General features: G+C 37.6%; 1 protein-coding gene across 3 annotated transcripts in view; it reads right to left on the bottom strand.

The window, feature by feature from the left end:
- The window catches only part of CLVS1 (clavesin 1), a 198,422-nt gene extending 183,882 nt beyond the window's left edge, over positions 1-14,540 (bottom strand). The window contains exons 1-2 of one of the 3 annotated variants that reach the window (XM_032296187.1): positions 14,333-14,540; positions 1,695-2,300 (exon numbers count right to left, since the gene is read on the bottom strand). In XM_032296187.1, the coding sequence (XP_032152078.1) occupies positions 1,695-2,149 (455 nt within the window). In that variant the 5' untranslated portion in view covers positions 2,150-2,300; positions 14,333-14,540. Of the gene's footprint in view, positions 1-1,694; positions 2,301-14,236; positions 14,280-14,332 lie in introns of those variants that run through there. The other 2 variants (XM_032296185.1, XM_032296186.1) reach the window with 2 other exon arrangements.
- Positions 14,541-18,906: the final 4,366 nt, after the last annotated feature.

The following is an 18,906-nucleotide window of genomic DNA, read 5'->3' as shown; positions in this document are numbered from 1 at the left end:
AGATATAAACATGCAAAAGACATGATTCCCTGTTCTCAAGGAACCTGCAGTCTTGGGAAGAGGGGTAAGAATACACAAAGTAGACACACAATTACAGTAAAGTCGGGTTAAGACAACTGGCTCTCACATCAAACTGCCATTGCCCAACTCCCACTGTGTATTCACTAGCTGTGTAACATGAATGAGTTCCTTTACTTCTAAAAGCCTTGGGTCATCAAAGGTAAAAGAGGGGTCATAGTGCTAATACCTATCATGCAAAGTTCTCAGGTGCGTTAGATAATATATATTAATGCTTAGCAGAGCTTGTCATAAATATTCAAAAAGCTATGATAACAGTGGCTATTACAATTCCATTGTAAATGCATTAATAGAAATATAAATAGAGGTAGGGTGCCTGAGAAAAACAGGATTTGGAGGGAAGTAGAGGAAGACTACCTTCCTCAAGGACCATAAAGATGCATCAGTAGGCAGAATGTGTCTTTGAAGTTGGATGATTGGAGTTGGGATAGGGGATAGCTGTCTCTCCTTTGGGTGTCTGACAGGTAAAGTCCAAAGGGTTGGAGCCATTTAAAAACATAAACTTTTCAAAGCAAGGCTTATATCCCCAACCAGCTAGATCAGAGAATGTGAAGAAGAGCAGAAGATGAAGCAGAGGAGGAAATGCAGAAGTTGGATCCTAACCTTACTTTATTTCAATCATTTTGCAGGTCATTAAATTCTTCATAAATTACCCAGTCTCAGGTCATTCCTTATAGCAATGCAAGAATGGACTAATACAATTATTCTGCAGAATCATCCATACTTTTCTATTTCAAAATACAAAATATTAATGTGCCATTTAATCGGGAAAGTGACGTACCAGAATTTTGGAAGGGTCACCCTGGCTACGATGTAACCTAGAGTGACTCAGGAGAGATGAGGCTAGAGGCAGGGATACTGGTACTGTCTAAGAAGCTGCTGCATTAATGAAAGAGGAAATGATGAGAACCTAATCAGGCAATAATAATGGGAGCAAAGAGAAGTGAAGAGATTTGAGAGGCTTATAAGAAGAAAGTGGTAGGACTTAACAATTAATTGGATGTGAATACCAAAGCAAGGGGCAGTCAGTCAAGGATGGCTCCTGGATTTCTGGCTTGAGAGACTGAGTGAATGAAAGAGCAGGTAGAGTGAGAAAAATGATGCTTTCAGTTTGAGATATGTCAAGTTTAAGGTTCCTTATAGGTCTTCCAGGGAGAAAGGTCTAGCAGGCATCTGGATAGAAATGTCTGGCACTCTAGACATACAGGTTATTCAAGTCATGGAGAAGATCCAAGAAATTATTTTATGCATTGAAAATACTTGATATTAAGCCACCTAATGAATCCATTTTTGTTGCTGTTATTAAAGATGAGAACACGGAATACAGAATATACGGTTCTTCTAAAAGATCCACCTTCATTTTTACTAAAGTGAATGACCCACTTTGATGAATAGAATAACTTCTAAGGTCTCTTACAACTCTAATGTTACAATTCTATTGTTCATCTGGAATTGCCTTTTGAGGACAGCACACCTGTGGCCTTAAATCTTCCTCCTTGAACATGTGAAATTTTTTTAAATGAAAGTTCATTATAAGTAAAGCCATACAAACCCAAACATGCAGTGATGATGCTTATAGCAAAGAAAAACCAAGTAAAGACACTATCTACATTTACCTACTCTGATCCCAATTGGCTGCAAACAGCAAAAGAATCTTCCTGCCGTAATGGTCTCGGTTTTCCAGCACCCCGGGGAACCCATCGATCAGAGCCCTCTTAATGCCGGGATCATCTGCCTTGAAGTTTTTGAACATGTCCAGGTTTAGCTGGCGGTACTGGAAATACTGAGCCAGGAGTCTAAAGGCATCCGCTTGGTGAAACTTCCTGGCTCGGAGGAATCTCAGGATGAAGGCATCATCTGTACGTAAAAATCCAATGTCAGGCCTGGTGATGATCATGTCCCTGACTTGCTGAATATCCTGATGTAAAACATCTGGGTTTTCATTCAGTTCCAGGCGAGCTTTCTCTATAGTCTCTGGACTGAGTCCAGCCTGTAAATGGGTCATCTTGGCCAAATCTCCGTTCCAAGTGTTTAACTTCTGATATTTTGGAAGAAGAGAGATTGGTCCCATTCACCTGATGGTCTGCTGAAACTGTGGCCCATTCAACAGTGTCTTACTACCAGACTGCCCTGGAACAGACAAATAGAGGGTCTTCTTTCGCATTCAGGCCCTATGTGGTCGTGTCCATCCAAAAGAGAAGCAAAACTGAGGCCATTGTTTACTGAAAAACAAATACACACAAAAGAAACAAAACAGAGATGATACAAAGAAAGTCTGGGCAAATTAATTGGAGCTTAGACAGAAAAACAGTATATTAGGTTGTGTGTCTGATTAGATCAGATATCCAAAGAACAAATGATAAATTATCCTTAAAATGGGTATTGAGCATAAGTTGATTATAGACAACTTGAATACCTAATATGCAAATATTTGAAATATGTTTGGGAACGTTTTAGTTCCATTGACCAGTTAACATAATAGTGCCTGACCAGATTAGCAATAGAGTGCACTTTTATTAATTACCTTAAGAAAAAGTGAGAGGAGAGAAGGATACTTCTCTGTGACAGCATGCTTTATGGGACCACTCACAGGCTTAGATATGGCAAATAAATTATAGCTGTGGTACAATTTACTGCTTCCTATTGGCCTCTTTTCTCAAACAGAAGTATCTTTCACAGAAATATCCCTTCCCCCACTTTTTAAAAGCCAGCCATTTGTATCTTAATTATAAAAAAGCTTTCCCTGTTTTAACCCCACCGGTGTTTGTGACTCACAGGAGTCCTCCACCAGTGTGTGTGAAGGGTAGGGGTGGGGACAGACTTATGGCTGGAAGCTTGACCTCTAATAATCAAATTCAACAACGGGCAAGGAGGCTCACAGGGACATTTACAAATGACTTTATTATTTGCATTTGCCATTCTTTTACTAGGAAGGCAAGAGGGACTTGAGACTATTGGTTGGCTCTTCACTTAACCCACTATCCATATGAGTTTAAAAATTCTTCCATTGTATATAACCTGTCTGTTCTCCTATGATGCTGTTTCACTTATGATAATTGTATTTTAATCCACTCAGATACATCCTTTATGATTTCTCCAACAAAATGGTATACAGAGAAACACCCATACTGTTTGCATCTTATTTTAAATATAAATGCTTAAACTCTTGCAGACATCTGTTTGGTCTAACCTGGAAGTTCCAAAAATCAGAAGACACACCAGGTATACATAAACTTAGAGGCATATATTTTTCCTAGCTTTCCTAAGTCAATCTTATCTGCAATAAGAGGTAGAATATTTACTCCCAATGTAATCATTATTGGTAAAACTTTATCATACAAAATAAATGATGATTCTTTTGCTTAATTTAGGACTAACAATAATTTAAGAGAGACGATCAGCCCACATATTTCTACTTTACAATGTCTTTGGGTATGGAGGAGATAAAAGCCAGTTTAAGTAACTGGTATTCATTTTCAAGATAATAGAATAATGAAAATAATTTTATTTATAAAACATCAGCTTCGTAAAGTAACTTGTAAGAATATAGTATTTAGCTCTGTGATATTCTGTAAGAAACATAAGAGTCTTACTTCTCACTGATTTGGAGGACTGATAATAGTAAAGGAAAATAGTGTTATAAACGATTCCTAGTATTGGAAGAAATTTCAAAACCTATTAGTTTACTGCCCACCTGATGTTAAAATTCCTTCTCTGACAGCCCTTTCAGAAAGCAGCCTCACCCAAAGTCTTCCTTCTCCAGTTCTTCCCTACACTCATTGCAATCTATTTTTGACATGCTGCCGAAACTGCTCATACCAATCAATGACATGGATGACAATATAACTTATTATCCAAACTTAGGCACTACAGGGTGCTAATAATAATGATGCTAGAACAACGGCTTCCAAGCAAACTCAGACAGATGGTCATTCTACTAGTGAATGTCATTTTTGTTACTACAGCAAATAAACTTCAGCACCTACTGTAGGTGAGCTCTCTCACTATTTGATGTTGATCACATCATCCTTCTTAGACCTCCTTCTCCCATTTTCCCATTTTTTTCTGTGATTCCATTTACCCTTGATTTGTCACCTAGCCCTTTGTCCCTCCCTCTCCATCTTCTCTTTCCGTGCTCACATCTTCAATGTTAGTGTTTTCCAGCATGCTGCCTCCATGATCCCCCATCTACAACTTCAGTCCGTAGCTCCCTCCTGATCTTCAGGCTGCACATTCTACATCCTACTGAACATCTCCACTTACTTGACTCACAAACACAAATTCAGTATGTTCAAAACTGAGCTAATCATAGTTCCTTATACTGGATTTGCTCCTCGCCATTTCTTTTAGTAAATGACATAATCATCAATGCAGTTTCCCATGCTAGAAACCATGGAGTCAACTATTATTCTACCTCTCTCTTATCGCCCACTACCAGGCAATCACCTCCATAACATTTTTCAAATTTGCCCAATTATTTCCATCCCCATGATCACTGTCTTTGTTTATATTGCATTACTACTCATCTGCTTATCCTGCAACATTCTCCCTATTGGTACCCTTGCTGCCAGTCCATTCTCTGCATTTCAACCCATTCTCTGTATTACAGTTGAAATATGCCCATGTCACTCCTTGATTAACATCTATCATTAGCATCTAGTTGTCCTAGGATAAAGTATAAAACTATGTAGCATGGTTTTAAGACCTTTCATTTTTCTGGTCCCTTTATAACTCTCCAGATTTATTGTCTGATCATGTAGCCATTGGCAGCTTCTTCTCACCTTTGTGTGCCTTGGTAAAAACTGCTCGTGCTCTCTCACGTGCTCTCTCTCTCTCTCTCTCTCTCTCTCTCTCTCATGACCACTGATTGACTCCTCTTTGCCCTTCAGAAGTCAACTTGAAACTCATTTCCCCAGGAAACCCTTCCTGACCTTCAGAGGTCACAGTAGTCCCACATCCCTGACCACACCATATTCTATTGCCATTTTCCTTTCTCTCGCTTTATCCAGAACACCTGACAGAGAAGGACTGGATTTAATTCATCTGTGTATCCCTGATACAGGGCATGGCCCAAAGAGGGTCCACTCCATGAGCCAAGTGACTTCATTGCATTCACCACCACATCCTCAGTGCCTAGCTCAGTGGCTGCCATGAAGTAGGTGCTCAGTAAATAGACCTAGAATATATGAATAAAGAAAGTAGTTAAAATGTTTGAATGAATGAATAAGTGTATCAGTACCTCCAGGACAGTTTATTCTTAAGTGAGGTGTTATGGCTGATTGATTAATGTCTTTGTTCATCTACAAAGTATTTTGTTTTTCCTGGAGAATTTAGCCTAAGCACACTGTGCTTCAGTTTCTCACCTCCCTAAAGCATGCCAGGTGATGTTCACAGTTCCAAGCCACAGAGCACAGTGCATAAAGCACAAGGCACAGCAATGGCTCATTCCCTACAGAAGATTTAAAGCTTGGAGCAACTTACTTACCTTACAGTTCAGGGAACTCAACAATGTTTCTGAGATAAATTACTATGGGTTCAAAAGGAAAGTTGAGATTGCATTTTTCATGGCCTGCTTCCACATATAGCTATGCCTCCAATCTATAATATCTGACACAAATTTGCTTCAATCTATATCTTTATTCTGTGCTCAGCATACAGTAGAAGCTTCTGGGGAGAATACTCAAGCCAGGGTCACTGGGTATCATAACTTAGGATAACATAGATATTTTCTGTTAAAGGCAAATTCTTCATACCAGAAGTCTGAATAGGTTGCTGCTTAAATAACAACTTCAACTGATAATATTTAAGGCACTAGAAAGGCTATATGAAGAATGTTCACCAGGATATAGCATTTGCATTTGACTATAATATTTTGTTCACATAAAGGACTTGGTTCTCATTCAGCTTTTCCAAGTTATAAATGAACACATTGAACTTGTATCACATGAAGAACTGGAAATGATTTTCTGTGCTGGTGGTATTAATGATAATACCTATTATTTATTATAGCTATTTATTATACCCTAGGCATTTGCAGACTCTCTTTTTATAGACTACAGTATCTAATCCTCAGAACAACTGTATGAAATGAGTATATTATTGTCTTCATTTTTCAAATGAGGAAACTAAGGCATATAGGGAGGTTAAACAACTACCTAAAATTACACAGCCACTAAGGGGCAGATACTGGATTGGGCCCAAAGTAATCTTTCTCTGAACCCATGCTCTTTGCTGTTTTGCTGTTCTCTTATGTGTGGGAGAGAGGTTCTATTATTTATGATTTAAGACTCATGTGACCATCTGCAAGTCTCAGAACCTCACTCTGGTTCCCTAAAATTCCTTTTAATCTTACCATTTTATGAGCCTAAATATGCCAGTGGATAAATAGATTTTCTTGGCTGGCTTAATCCTGTGTCTTACAGATATCTAGCTGTCATTTCTTCCTCCTTCCTTCATTGGAAGATGACTGTAGCTGTTGAAAACCTAGCTGTCTATGCCTTTTCCAGTTATCACTAATTTTTTCTCTTCATTTAGATATTTCCTTTGGCAAAAATGACACATCAAAGATCACAGATCTTGTCATTCTGTTTGAAGGATTGATTGCCCTGCCTAGCAGAGTGCCAAGCATGGTGTCAGCACTGAAATGTGCTCGATGATCTAAACAGGCCAGTTTAGGCAGATTCATGTGAGCCTCAGAGACCATCTCCCCCCAGCATGGTTTAGTCCCAGATGATTCTGTATTTGGAGACCATTTCAAATGCATGGAGAGTAATTCATAAACATTCTCTGGGGTGAGCAAGGTGGAGGATACCTCTTTTCACTCCAATCCACACCTTTTCCAGCAAACCAGAAAATTAGGTAGTGGTATTTTTGCATGAGAGGGAGGAAAGAAGAGTATCCATATTATGGTATTTAAAATCATGTTATCTGTAGGTTCTAGTTTTATATTTTATCTCAAGATTCCATTAGAAAAAAATCTATATATATTTCCTCATACAGAATTTAGTCTTAAGAAAGTACATCTACAAACATAAACAGTATTCTTTATGAATCAAAGAGTCAATCAAATCTCTACTGAAAAATTGGAATGGGAGAGAGAATAAGTTTTTCCATGAAGAAACAATCTGACAACAAATTCAAGGATTGTCCATTTGAAATTGTGATATTTCCTGAGCTCTAAGATTGATTTCATTTTCATCTACTCTAGAATATATGTAAAAGAGAAGGAAATCATGTAAAGGACCATGCTCAGTTTTGTGTTTCAAAGGAAACATCAAGCAACCACAAAACAAAATCTCAATTATGTTTTTTTGTAATAGGAAAATTGACAAAGTAACTCTTAATAAGACAGCTAAAACTGGCCCTAGAGCAAAGCAAAACCCACTGAACTTTCAAAAATCTACTCTTCAGTTGTTGAATTTTTCTTACATATTTTCTCCACATTCTTTTCTTTACCATGATTCATCCACATGGACACAAACTCTACCTCAACCTTGTTCCTAACTTTAACAGTGTTGAATGTTGTTTATCAAGGCATCAATAAAGGACTTGTCAAGAGAAAAAAAAAAAAAAAATACTTTCAGAGAGTATGAAAATCCAAATGAATTCAATTTGGTAAGTTTGTGATCTGTTATTCTCATTTATTTATTTTGTTATAATCTTCAGAAATGCACATAAAATATATCAGGAAAAATTCAGAATAATATTAGCAATGCCTTATATAAAAATATGTATCTGTATGTGTGTATGTACTATTTCAAGGCATTTTATATCAATTATCTTTTTTCTTTGTTACAATGATACTGTGATAGACAGAAGAAAGATAATTCCCTGGGAAGAGCTGAAGGGAAATCCTGTGAAATAATGTTAGTAAAACTGCTTCTGAAAGGAAAAAAATCTACTTTAACTGTAATATTCTTGTTGATATAATTATGCTGTCTCCATGTAAATATTTGGGGCACATAACAGCTAAGTCAGATAATGAGCTAGTAGTCTTAAAGTTGGATAACCAACAAATATTCATGGAGTATTATTAGGTGCCAAGGTCTTTGGTATTATATAATCTAATTTCCATGCCAATCTTTAAAGCTATGTTGTTACTTATTAGATGAAAGGATAAATCTGAGATTTAGATACGGCTGAAAGAACAAAGATTTGCACTCAAACATACTTGTCCCATGTTTTGTCCAAGACTCTGCTCTGCCTCTCCAAGTAGGTGCTTTCTTTAACATCACTCTGAGTATCAGTGCCCTCACACTCAACTACACTCACACAATACACACACATCCACACCCTACCAGTCCTAAAGGACATCATTTAAGAGATGTTGTAAAATTGCCAAAATTTGGGGAGAAAATAGAATATTGTTGTCACGATCAGAAAGATAAAATCTATAAACCTAAATATTATTTGAAATATAAGAACATCAATAAATGCTGAACAACGCCTCAAATTTGCATGGCTTCGCGGTGTTCTTAGTAATATAAAGAACAATTTTTAAGTATATATAAATTTAAATTAATAAAAAAATAAGAAACTATACCCATATTTGTTTTGTGGGCTTCTCTTACAAGAAAAGGATGAAAAGTTAATCTCAGTGACAACACTTTGTACATGAAAGTCTAACCAACTACCACATCCATTGGTATGTGTGAAGTTATGTTTCAAATTTTCCATATATACGGAATTGGGTTAACCCTTACAGCTCTTTACCTTGCTAAAACCTTACTACAAATTTTTAAATTGAATATGCATCTTTACCTAGGAACGACAAAGGAATTTTTATACTGAATGAAATAAAAACAGATGCTGCTGATACATCTAAACCAAAACTGAAAATCATAGTGACCAAAAATCTTTCTAAGTGCAAATCTATTTGAAATCTTTCTTGAAAGATAATACATTCCCTCACACACAGCCTATTGAACCTACATTTAAATCTCAGAGGCTGGTTGATTACATGTGCCATGGTGCTGACCAGAAGTAGTCTTTTTTTCCAATTGATGAATTTTCAAATTGGCCATTATGGTTTGTAGGAGTTCTGCATGAGTACTGGCTAAGGATCATCAGACCTGTGGTTAATAACGTGACCCTGAATCATTGACTTTCTTTAAATGTTAGCCAACTTACAGGTATGAACTATCTGTAACAGGGACAGGGAGAGTAGTCTGAAAGGATAGAGAGGAGACTCTAAATTATTTGAAAGTGTGGTATGACCAGAATTTATCCTGTGCTTCACAGTCCACCTTCCATCACGTTTAGCTCAGTCCTAGCCTAGGACTAACTCTTGCCACATAAATACCCATTGTGCAGACTCCCTTGGCTCCCTTCAAAACAGCAAAAAAGCACATAATCATTTGCTCCCATTTGCTCCTGCTCTTAAGAAATGTTAAAAGTAGATTGAAATGAGTTTCATCAGAGTAGAGACACTGAAAACCTGTAACCAAAACAGATGGCAGGTCAGAATTGGAATACACTTTGACTCAGGGAAGATGGACCTATGTGACAGAGGATTCTAGAACAATTTTGCAGTTTTCTTTGGGACAAATAATGCAAGGAGTTGAGGGGGAAGCCAACTTATAGAGAAAGTATGGGATTTTTGTTCCTCCTCACTGTGTCTGATAGAAAAAGTCTTTAATTGAAGTAGCATTTACCTTACACCTCAGTGTATTTTAAATAAAGAACACATATAGGGAAAAAATTGTTGAGCCACAGAATATTAGATTGGGATGTTTCATAAGCTATTCAACTATCTCCATATGAAGTCATGGGCAGTTGATACTCCCATTTTTAAAACAGATTCGTTGTGCTTCTTAGGGTTATCAATGGGAAAAGAAAGGAAAACAAAAACAAAACACTTGACCCCTCTGTCATCAAAGGGAAAGAGCATTTCTCTAAGAATAGAGTCTTTTTTTTTTTTAAGAGGACATAAAGGAATGTAAGAAAGGCAGAACTCACCCCAAAATGACCATTAACTCTCTTTGCCCCTTTTTCTACTAAATGTTTTCCCAGCAGATCCATGTAACTGTGACCCTTCTGGATGTGACTGCACAGGCAACGGCAGCAGCGGGAATCACAGCTAAGAAAACTGCCTGGGAAAAGTAAAGCACAGCAGCATGCTTAAGAGTGAGGTGGGAGGAAAGAGGCTATTTTTATAACCTTCTCCTCAATTAGAAATAGAATTTCTGAGCTCTTATTGCCTCAGAACATGGGGTGGTTTATGTTTTGTTTTGGAACGAGTGTCATTATTTAATAGTCAGACATAAAAGTGAGAATGTTTAAAAAGAAAACTTTTCTTTGCCCTTGCTTCTCAAAGGGTAGTCCATGCATCAGCAATGGCAGCAGCACCCAGAAGCTTGTTAGTGACAGCATGTCAGGACTTACCTAGGCCTACTGAACAGGTAACAGAATCCCCAGGCAATTTCTTTGCAAATTAATTTTTGAGAAAAGCTGGTCTAGAGGATTTATAATGACCCAGAGGGGTTGAGAGGTAGGTTAATTGCCTCTGAGGCCAGAAATCACACTCTCTGTGGACAGCCCTACTACACTGTCCAAGAGGAACATAAGGCACCCACAATGTGTTCTATAACTACGGAGAAATGACACTCATAATAGCTTATCGGATCACCCAGTTAATTACTCTCACTATGTTTGCATGCTCTATATATCAACCACAAAAGAAGAAAGGGAGAAAGGGAGGGAAATTTAGAGAGAGGAAGGGAAAGAAGAAGGGGAGAAGAGAAAAAGAAAAGAGAAAAATCTTACGTGTTTTGTTTGTTTTGTTTTGACCACACTTAAAGAAGGTTTTTATGTATGGTTCCTGTAATTTAACATCCACCCTCATCACGCTATTCCCAGGCCCATAACTTCCCTCCTACTTCCTCCAAAACTATAAAATAATGAACATTGAATAAGCTATGTAAATGACACACATAAATGTATGGAACTTTGCCTAAGGCCTTTGATACTGTTTAAGAAGCATAGATGGAAAAGGAGTCATCAGTGGTCTGCACAATATTTGGGAACTGGAGATTTGGCTAAAAGCATCCTGGAAACGAGAGCAGAGCATCTCAAACACATGTGGACAAATTTCTGCTGGCTCAGAAATCAGGAAGCAGGAAAGCTCACAGGAAATTAGCCTACCACATGGAAAACTTTCTCTGATACTTCCTGTCACAGAACAAGTGCACAAAGCTACAAAGCCTAGGGCAACCTGACCTGAGAAGATATAAAAAAGGGCTGTGGGAGGCATCAGAGATAGGGAAGAATAATGAACTTATTATCTGAATAAATGAAAGCTTTTCATGGGGCAAGGGATGTTTGGCCAGTTCATTTTCAATCCATAAAGAATCAAGCAAAAGAACATAAAGTTCCCTTAAGCTGAGAAAAACTTAGATCGGCAATTAAGCATGGTTTCAATAAAGAGATATAACATCAGTTAGAGGTTGCAGAATTGTCAAAATTCACACTGTGGACCTTCTCCTGAAACAACTTTATTCCAGTAATATCTGGATAAAATGAACAATAATCAAGCGATACTTGGGAGAAGGTCAAAAAGAAGGTCTCTCTTGGCAATGTTGAGGACATATTTCTGGACTGAGTGCATACAGTCAAGCTTCATATTTTGTATGCTCATTCTGCTGTGCTGCCTCCTCTGTCTGAGTCACTGTGTAACGGGGACAGTAGAGAAGATCAAAGTCAGCCTGGATCCATTTACTAAGGATGGATGTCTCTGCTATCAGGGAGTATGTAAAGTTGTGAATAGACTTCTTAGGGATAATAAAGTGCCTTTCTTTGTTTAAGGAAAAAAAAAATCTTCAGAAGTGAGCAGGCACTGTCAATTCTGAAAAGTTCAAGACTTTGCCTTTTGGGAAATGAAAAACCTTCTAGCTTTGTACTCCACAATTCTAAAAAGATGCACTTTTCTATGAGCCTGTCTACAAAAATATATGATGACACCCTGCTGGAAAACGTTTTCTGTTCACCTTTAAATTTATTATAAAAATGAGTAATTTCTGTTATTGAAAACATTTTTAAAGGCAACATAGCTCTCAATAGAAAACATTTAAGTAAGGAAGCCAGGATACTGGCATTCTATAAAAATTAATAAGCTCAGCATAACATTTCAGTCAGGAAAAGTCATTGCTTACAGACAGATGCCTGTAAATCTCACTGAAACAGCATTGTTTTAAAATTTCCCCAGCCCCAAGAGATTGTATTAAGCACAGGAAGAGAAAAGCTCTAAAAGCACTGGATTCCTGGCCTGCATTTCTGGTGTGAAGCAGCTAGAATTGGCAACATGTACACTTTTAAAAATTGTCTGAGCTGAACCATTCTTTGCAGACAGAAAAGGGATTTTTAAGAATCTTCTTTTTCAGGGACTTTTAAGAGGTCTTGTTTACTGTGGATATTACCAAACCAAGAAACATTATGTGAATGACCAAATTTTCTTCTATAAAATCAATTTCACCACATATTTTGCTAGTTTTCTTGTTTGGGATTCAAAAGTGAACGAATTTTAGAGACAGGTGGAATTACGTCTAAATAATTAGTAGCAGTAATTAACTTTTGACACAATGCTAAGATTCCTCATTCTCAAAGAGAATTACGTATGAATTCTTCCTCAAAACTTCTTCTGGAAGATTCATATTTGTGACTGTCTTTATTTTCTACGGTACCTATAATGGTGAGCAATCTGGTTTAGATGAAACTTGCTTCACTGTTTTAAGAAACAGAACAAATACACAAGGGCAATTTTAAAATCAAGCCTTTCTGTGCTCTGGTTTAAACTTTCTTGTCACATGTGATCTATCATTCCCATTTAAATAACCTCATTTTTTATTAAGATGTTAATTTCATAAAAAAATAACGTCAAAAAATCCCAATGCTTTACTGCTCAGTAAAAATCAATTAAATGAGCACCCAGCAAAAGATTTTTATTTATGACAGGCTCAGGCACTTATTTGCTGGTGCTTGTTAGCTCTTATAAAACAGATGATCCTGACTAAATTAAATAGGCACTATGACTTGGGCTTAGACTTTTGGGTTCAAATTAATCAGACATTTGAAAGATGTTCCAACTTCCCTTCAGCCAAGATAGAAAATGATAGCACTCTAAAAGCAGAGTCTGGCAAAACAGAGTTACATAAAATGCCTTTTCAATTTTTGCAGTCTATTACCCTTTACTATTATAGGAAAATGGTGTTATCACCTGATTACTGAGAAAGCACATAAAAATCTTGCCTTCCAAATCTGAGCCAGTCCTTGACTCGTGATGAACAAAGCAAGGCCATCTGCTATGAATATCATTACTACTTTGGCCATTTGGGCAAGGGATCTATCTTCTTTGCTTCAAAGAGAGGTTTAAGATTGGAAAATTGAAATAAGTAGACAGAAAGAAACATTGGAAAAAATAGTTCATTTGAATGACAGCCTCCTTTCTTAGGCTATCATTGTCATCATTTTATTTTTATTATGGCCACAGAGTTAACCTTTGGGTTCCCTATTTTACAAAACATTTTAGCTTAAAAAAAAAAAACTTAATTCCAGAGTTTCTGCATTAAACACTTAGGAAGGGAAATGGACGTGTGGGTGAATATGAGTCATCCGTCACCCCCACCCTGCTTCCTGGTGATTCTCCATCGGAAAACCAGAAACAGGTTGAGCTTACATTTCTATTTTTCTGGAATCACATTATGCCCTAGGCCATGTTAATTTCCTCAACTAAACAGTCTCTAATCTGCTGAAAGGCAGCTGGCTAACTGCTGGTGTCTGGCAAGTGCCCCATCTGTCCCCTTGCCTGGGGTCTCTCCCTCCTGCCTTCACTTTCCGTTTCTCTCAAACAGGCGTCTCTCTTTGTTTTCAGGGGTTCGTTCACCTGAACTTTCCTTCCTATGCCTGTCAACTTGAGCTCTTTCCCTCTACCCTGCGGACCTTGGGCTTTGTTTGTCTAAGTGGCAAGACACAGTTGTGTGACTGTAGTTACCGCGCTGGTGATGGTGGCAATGATGACGGAGATGGTGGAGATGGGGGTGCTGATGGTGTAAGGGGGCGCAGGCTGAGCGGGCGCCGGGAGGAGGGTGGACCGCGGAGGCGGCGGGGAGCGGGGTGCGGAAGGGATGGAGTGCAGAGGGATTGCAGGTGGGAGCTGTCCACATACCGAAGTGCTGAAACGCCGCAGCCATGGCATCGCGCAAGAGGGGGAAAGGCGGGGAGGCTCTGCAAATACGGAGGGGAGAAAAAAGGCAACAAATACCTTCACACCGCCGCCCAGCCTTGCTTTGGGAATGTATTTCTGCAGGTGTCCTCGCTGCTGAACTGGGTGGGTGAGGTCCCCTATTCTGGCAGGTTCAGGCTCAGATTTCTCTAGAAAGCTGTGAATGAGAGCTTGGGCTCCACACGGGGCTGTGATTTTGGTAGGAGGCGTGTGCGCCCGATCTCTGTCCTTCTATACCGAGCCTAGCTTTCCCCTGGGTCCTAAATGCCTCCGTACCACAGCCCTCCCTGGTTCCGTGGAGACGTACCAAGAATTACTTGTAATTTTGTTAACATCTGGGCCAAAAAGTACCGGAGACATCACTCACAACACAACCTTAAAAATAGAATCTTTCAAACGGATTAATGAAAGTGCAAAAGCAGACGTGTGTCTGTGTGTGTAAACCTGACAGATAAGAAAGTATCACAAACCTATAGAAAAAAAGGACAAATTATTTTACTAACAAGTGGTGTTGAGAAAATAAACTATCTGAAAAGACTCAGATCAAAGTCTCATTTCACCAAAATAAATTACATATAGATGTCTTTTATCAAAAACATATAATTTAAAAATATGTCTAGAAGAACAGAAATATTTTACCAATCTCAAAATAGAGAAGGTTTTCTAAGCACAAGAGAAATAGAAAACATAAAGAAAAAAGATCAGTAAGTTTGAGCGCGTAAAGACACTTCTGAATGTCAAAATCTAAAAGTAAATACAAATTACCACTTTAAGAAATTGTAGCAAGTAGATGTTTCATACACAAAGTATCACATAAAAGAAAAAAAACACTACCAGCCTTTTAGAAAAAAAGGAGGAATGTTAAATGGCAAAGAATTCACAGAAGAAATGGGGACGCATAATAAACACATTTTTAATATCAATCTCACCTGTAAGTGGAAATATGCAGTTTAATATGGCAGTTTGGGCTAAAGTTTTAAATATACATATCTCATATTATTGTAATAGTTAGAAAGCATAATATTTTCACAAATCTATTTCACAACGTATATCCAGCATCATAAATATAGATGCCATTTAGATCCACTAACTTCACTTCTAGTACCTTATGCTAGGGATATATTCAGATATGCAAAGACTTATAAGTTTCATTTATGATCATATAAGTTGTTGAAAATTAAAAAGCATTAATTTTTTATATAGCCTGTAATGTTTATAGCTATTAAACATATTTTTGAAAACTGCTTAAGGCCAAAAAAGAAATGCTTGCAAAGTGTTACATTAAGAAAAACAAGATACCACATACAGCATTCCCATTTTCCCCCAGTTTTCAAATGAATTAGATCATTATGCGTAAATATTCTTTTTGCCAAGGTAACATGACTTTCTTATTTGTATTTGCTTCAAGTTTTCACATTAATGTTAGAAAACTTATGAAATATTTTAAAGCAATCTTTCTATCATATATTTCAAAGACTTTAAAGTCATCAGAATTCTTCCAACTCTGACATAGTATTATATATTTACTTATTTGTTTAGTCATTCTCTCTGATAGAATGTGACTACCATGTGGCAGATAATTTGTTTGCTCACTACTGCTTCCCAAGGACTTACAAGTATGCCTGGAACAACATAGTTCTTGGTTTATACATCCCCAGAATGAGAGACTCCACATCTGGATATGATGTAGAGATAAGACAACCACCTAAAACTTAGAGATTCAAAACTGAGAAATGGTTGCAGCAAGTGAAAAAATTTTTGGAGATGGGTTGGGTATGATATATGGGTGGTAAGTTCTATGTTCTATGACTCCATGGGGGCTAAGATAATTTTGGTAACCACAAGAGCAGATTATTGCAAAAATATTAACTGATTATCTAATATCCTGATGCTTGCCCACAATTCCCAGCCCTATTACATATGGGCAAGGCCATGGGCTTACTCTGGCCATGGGCTACAACAATTCCTTACTTAGTCCCTGGGTGACTAAGTGGAACATCATCTCATCTAGCCCCTTCTTCATTCCAAATTTCCATTCCCACTGTGAACAAAGAAGAGGTCATTTTTCTGGGAAGTCACTGGGGCTGCAGAGTTAATTTGTTCTTCCAGCATTACCTAGCCTATCTTGATTAATTCAAACTTAAACTTATTAAAGCGGCCTGCACATTAGATAACAGAAATATTAATGACAACATCTTATCTGCTAAAAAACTACAGGGAAGACAAAATGTGGTCCAGTTAACTAGAATATTCTTACTTCTACAATTTGACATTACTCCTTACACATTTTCTTGGCTCTTAAACATCCATGCTAGTCAAATGTTCAACAATGTGCTGTTTCACCATTGTAAAATCATCCTAACACCTCCTTCATGAACATTGGTATTTCTCTGGGTATTAAAACCATTATTCCTGGACTCAACTTCAGTGTACCCTCATGTGGATAGAGCCTTTACCTGTCACTGGTCAACACACAGAAGGCACTCTCCACGTACTCAAACCTAGATCACAGCAAACCCAACATTAACAGTGCCCTTTAATGGAGTACAGAAATGAGTAACTAAGTGGGGTGTTCCAGGAGTAAGGTCAGGCAACATAAAAGATGCTTGTAAGCAGGCCGGGCCTTTACCCGTCAGTGACTGTTTATGCACAAAGGAGTCCATGGAGGGAGGAATCCTGGCAAACAAATATGTAGGCAGTTTTCATGTGCGGAGCTGAAATGGAGGTTGAGCAGAAGTTAAATAACATGCAAAACATCAGCACAATGTCAATCAGGGTAAGTGAAGGAAAGGAACTTACTGAATGATTATATTCTAATCTGTTCTGTGCAAGGGACCCATATGCCTATCAATGTAGCCCAGTGTCCTTTGGAATGACATTAAAAAGTATAAATCAGTTGGGCATGGCGGCTTATGCAAAGTCAAAGTGGGTAGAACATGAGGTCAGGAGATCAAGGCCATCCTGGCCAACATGGTGAAACCCCCTCTCCACTAAAAATACAAAAATTAGTTGGGCATGGTGGCGAGTGCCTGTAATCCCAGCTACTCAGGAGGCTGAGGCAGGAGAATCACTTGAAACAGGGAATTAGAGGTTGCAATGAGCCGAGATCATGCCACTGCACTACAGCTTGGCAACAGAGTGAAATTCTACCCTTAAAAAAAAAACAAAAAAGTGTAAAATCTAATTAAGTTCACATCTAGCCAATTTCTCAAATAAGGCAGTTGCAAACAAGTGTTTACAAACAGGATGAGGCATTCTTTACAATATTTTGAAACATACATTCCTGAGGGATGTGCTAGTTTGGACTTACTTTGTCCCCATAGATGATTGGAAGTCCAAGGCTTATTTTAATTCTCTAAGGCTCCACAAACTTTTTTTTTTACTTCAACCTCTTAGTTTCCTTGGAAGTACAACTCTCTGAAGACCTTAGAGGTACAACTTCCATCTGACTTAATCAGTTTCCTATTCCAGTAGCCACACCATAGGTCTCTGGAGGCACAGAGCTTAGATCTGCTATATTTATTTGCTTTTTCACCTCTATATCTTTCATGATTTATGTGAGTCTCTGGAGTAGCAAATGGTAAGGCCAGATCCTTTACCTGATCTCTTCCTTGAGACATTCTAAACCACTGAGAGATTTTAAGTAGACATGAAGGTCACACCCTTAATCTGACTCTTGGCAAAAATATTTAGTTTTAACAGACTTTGCCTCAAATGCTTACTTAATTTCATCTCTTTCTTTTGGGAGCAAAAATGGATTGGATTTTCAAACATGGCAAGACCTTGGAATTCTGGAAGTATCTATTCTTCTTTATTTCCACTTTTAAAACCAGGCTTTTGCTTATTATCTTGCAAAAGCAGCAAGCAATAACCAAGACACACTACTGACATTTTGGGTTTTACCCACTTCTCACTAAAAATGTGAATTCTTTAAGTACACAATATTTTTGTATGATTGACACATAATAATTATATACATTTATGGTGTACAATATGATGTTTTGATACATATATTCATTGTGTAATAATAAAATCAGGGTAATTAGTACATTTGTCACCTTAAACATTTACTTTTTCCTTTGTGATGAGAACATTCAAAAACTTATCTTCTAGCTATTTTGAAATATACAATACATTATTGTTGACCCTAGTCATCCTGCTATAACAGTGGAACACCAGAACTTATTCCTCCTTTCTAACTGTAATTTTGCATCTGTGGCCAATCTTATATTGTTCTACCCTCTGCACCCTGTGATAACCACTATTCTACTTTCTACTTCTATGACAGCAACTCTTTAGATTCCACAGATGGCTGAGACCATGAGATAATTTTCTTTCTTTGCCTGACTTATTTCACTTAACATAATATCCTTCAGGTTTATCTATGTTGCCATGAATGACAGGATTTTGTTCTTCATTATGGCTAAATAGTATTCCATTGTGTCCATATACTACTTTTTAAAAACCCATTTACTTGTTGATAGACACTTAGACTGATTCCATATATTGGAATATGGAATAACTTACTTCTAAGTTATTGCAGTTAACAATTTTACCAAATGTTTTATGACTGTACAATACAAATTGCTATCTTTCCTACCTTTGATATCAGC

The sequence above is a fragment of the Sapajus apella genome, unplaced genomic scaffold (genome assembly GCF_009761245.1).
Source record: "Sapajus apella isolate SASKATOON/1434 unplaced genomic scaffold, GSC_monkey_1.0 scaffold35, whole genome shotgun sequence".
Classification (NCBI taxonomy): domain Eukaryota; kingdom Metazoa; phylum Chordata; class Mammalia; order Primates; family Cebidae; genus Sapajus; species Sapajus apella.
The sequence above is the reverse complement of the archived record's forward strand: the minus strand, read 5'-3'. Positions and strand labels throughout refer to the sequence as shown.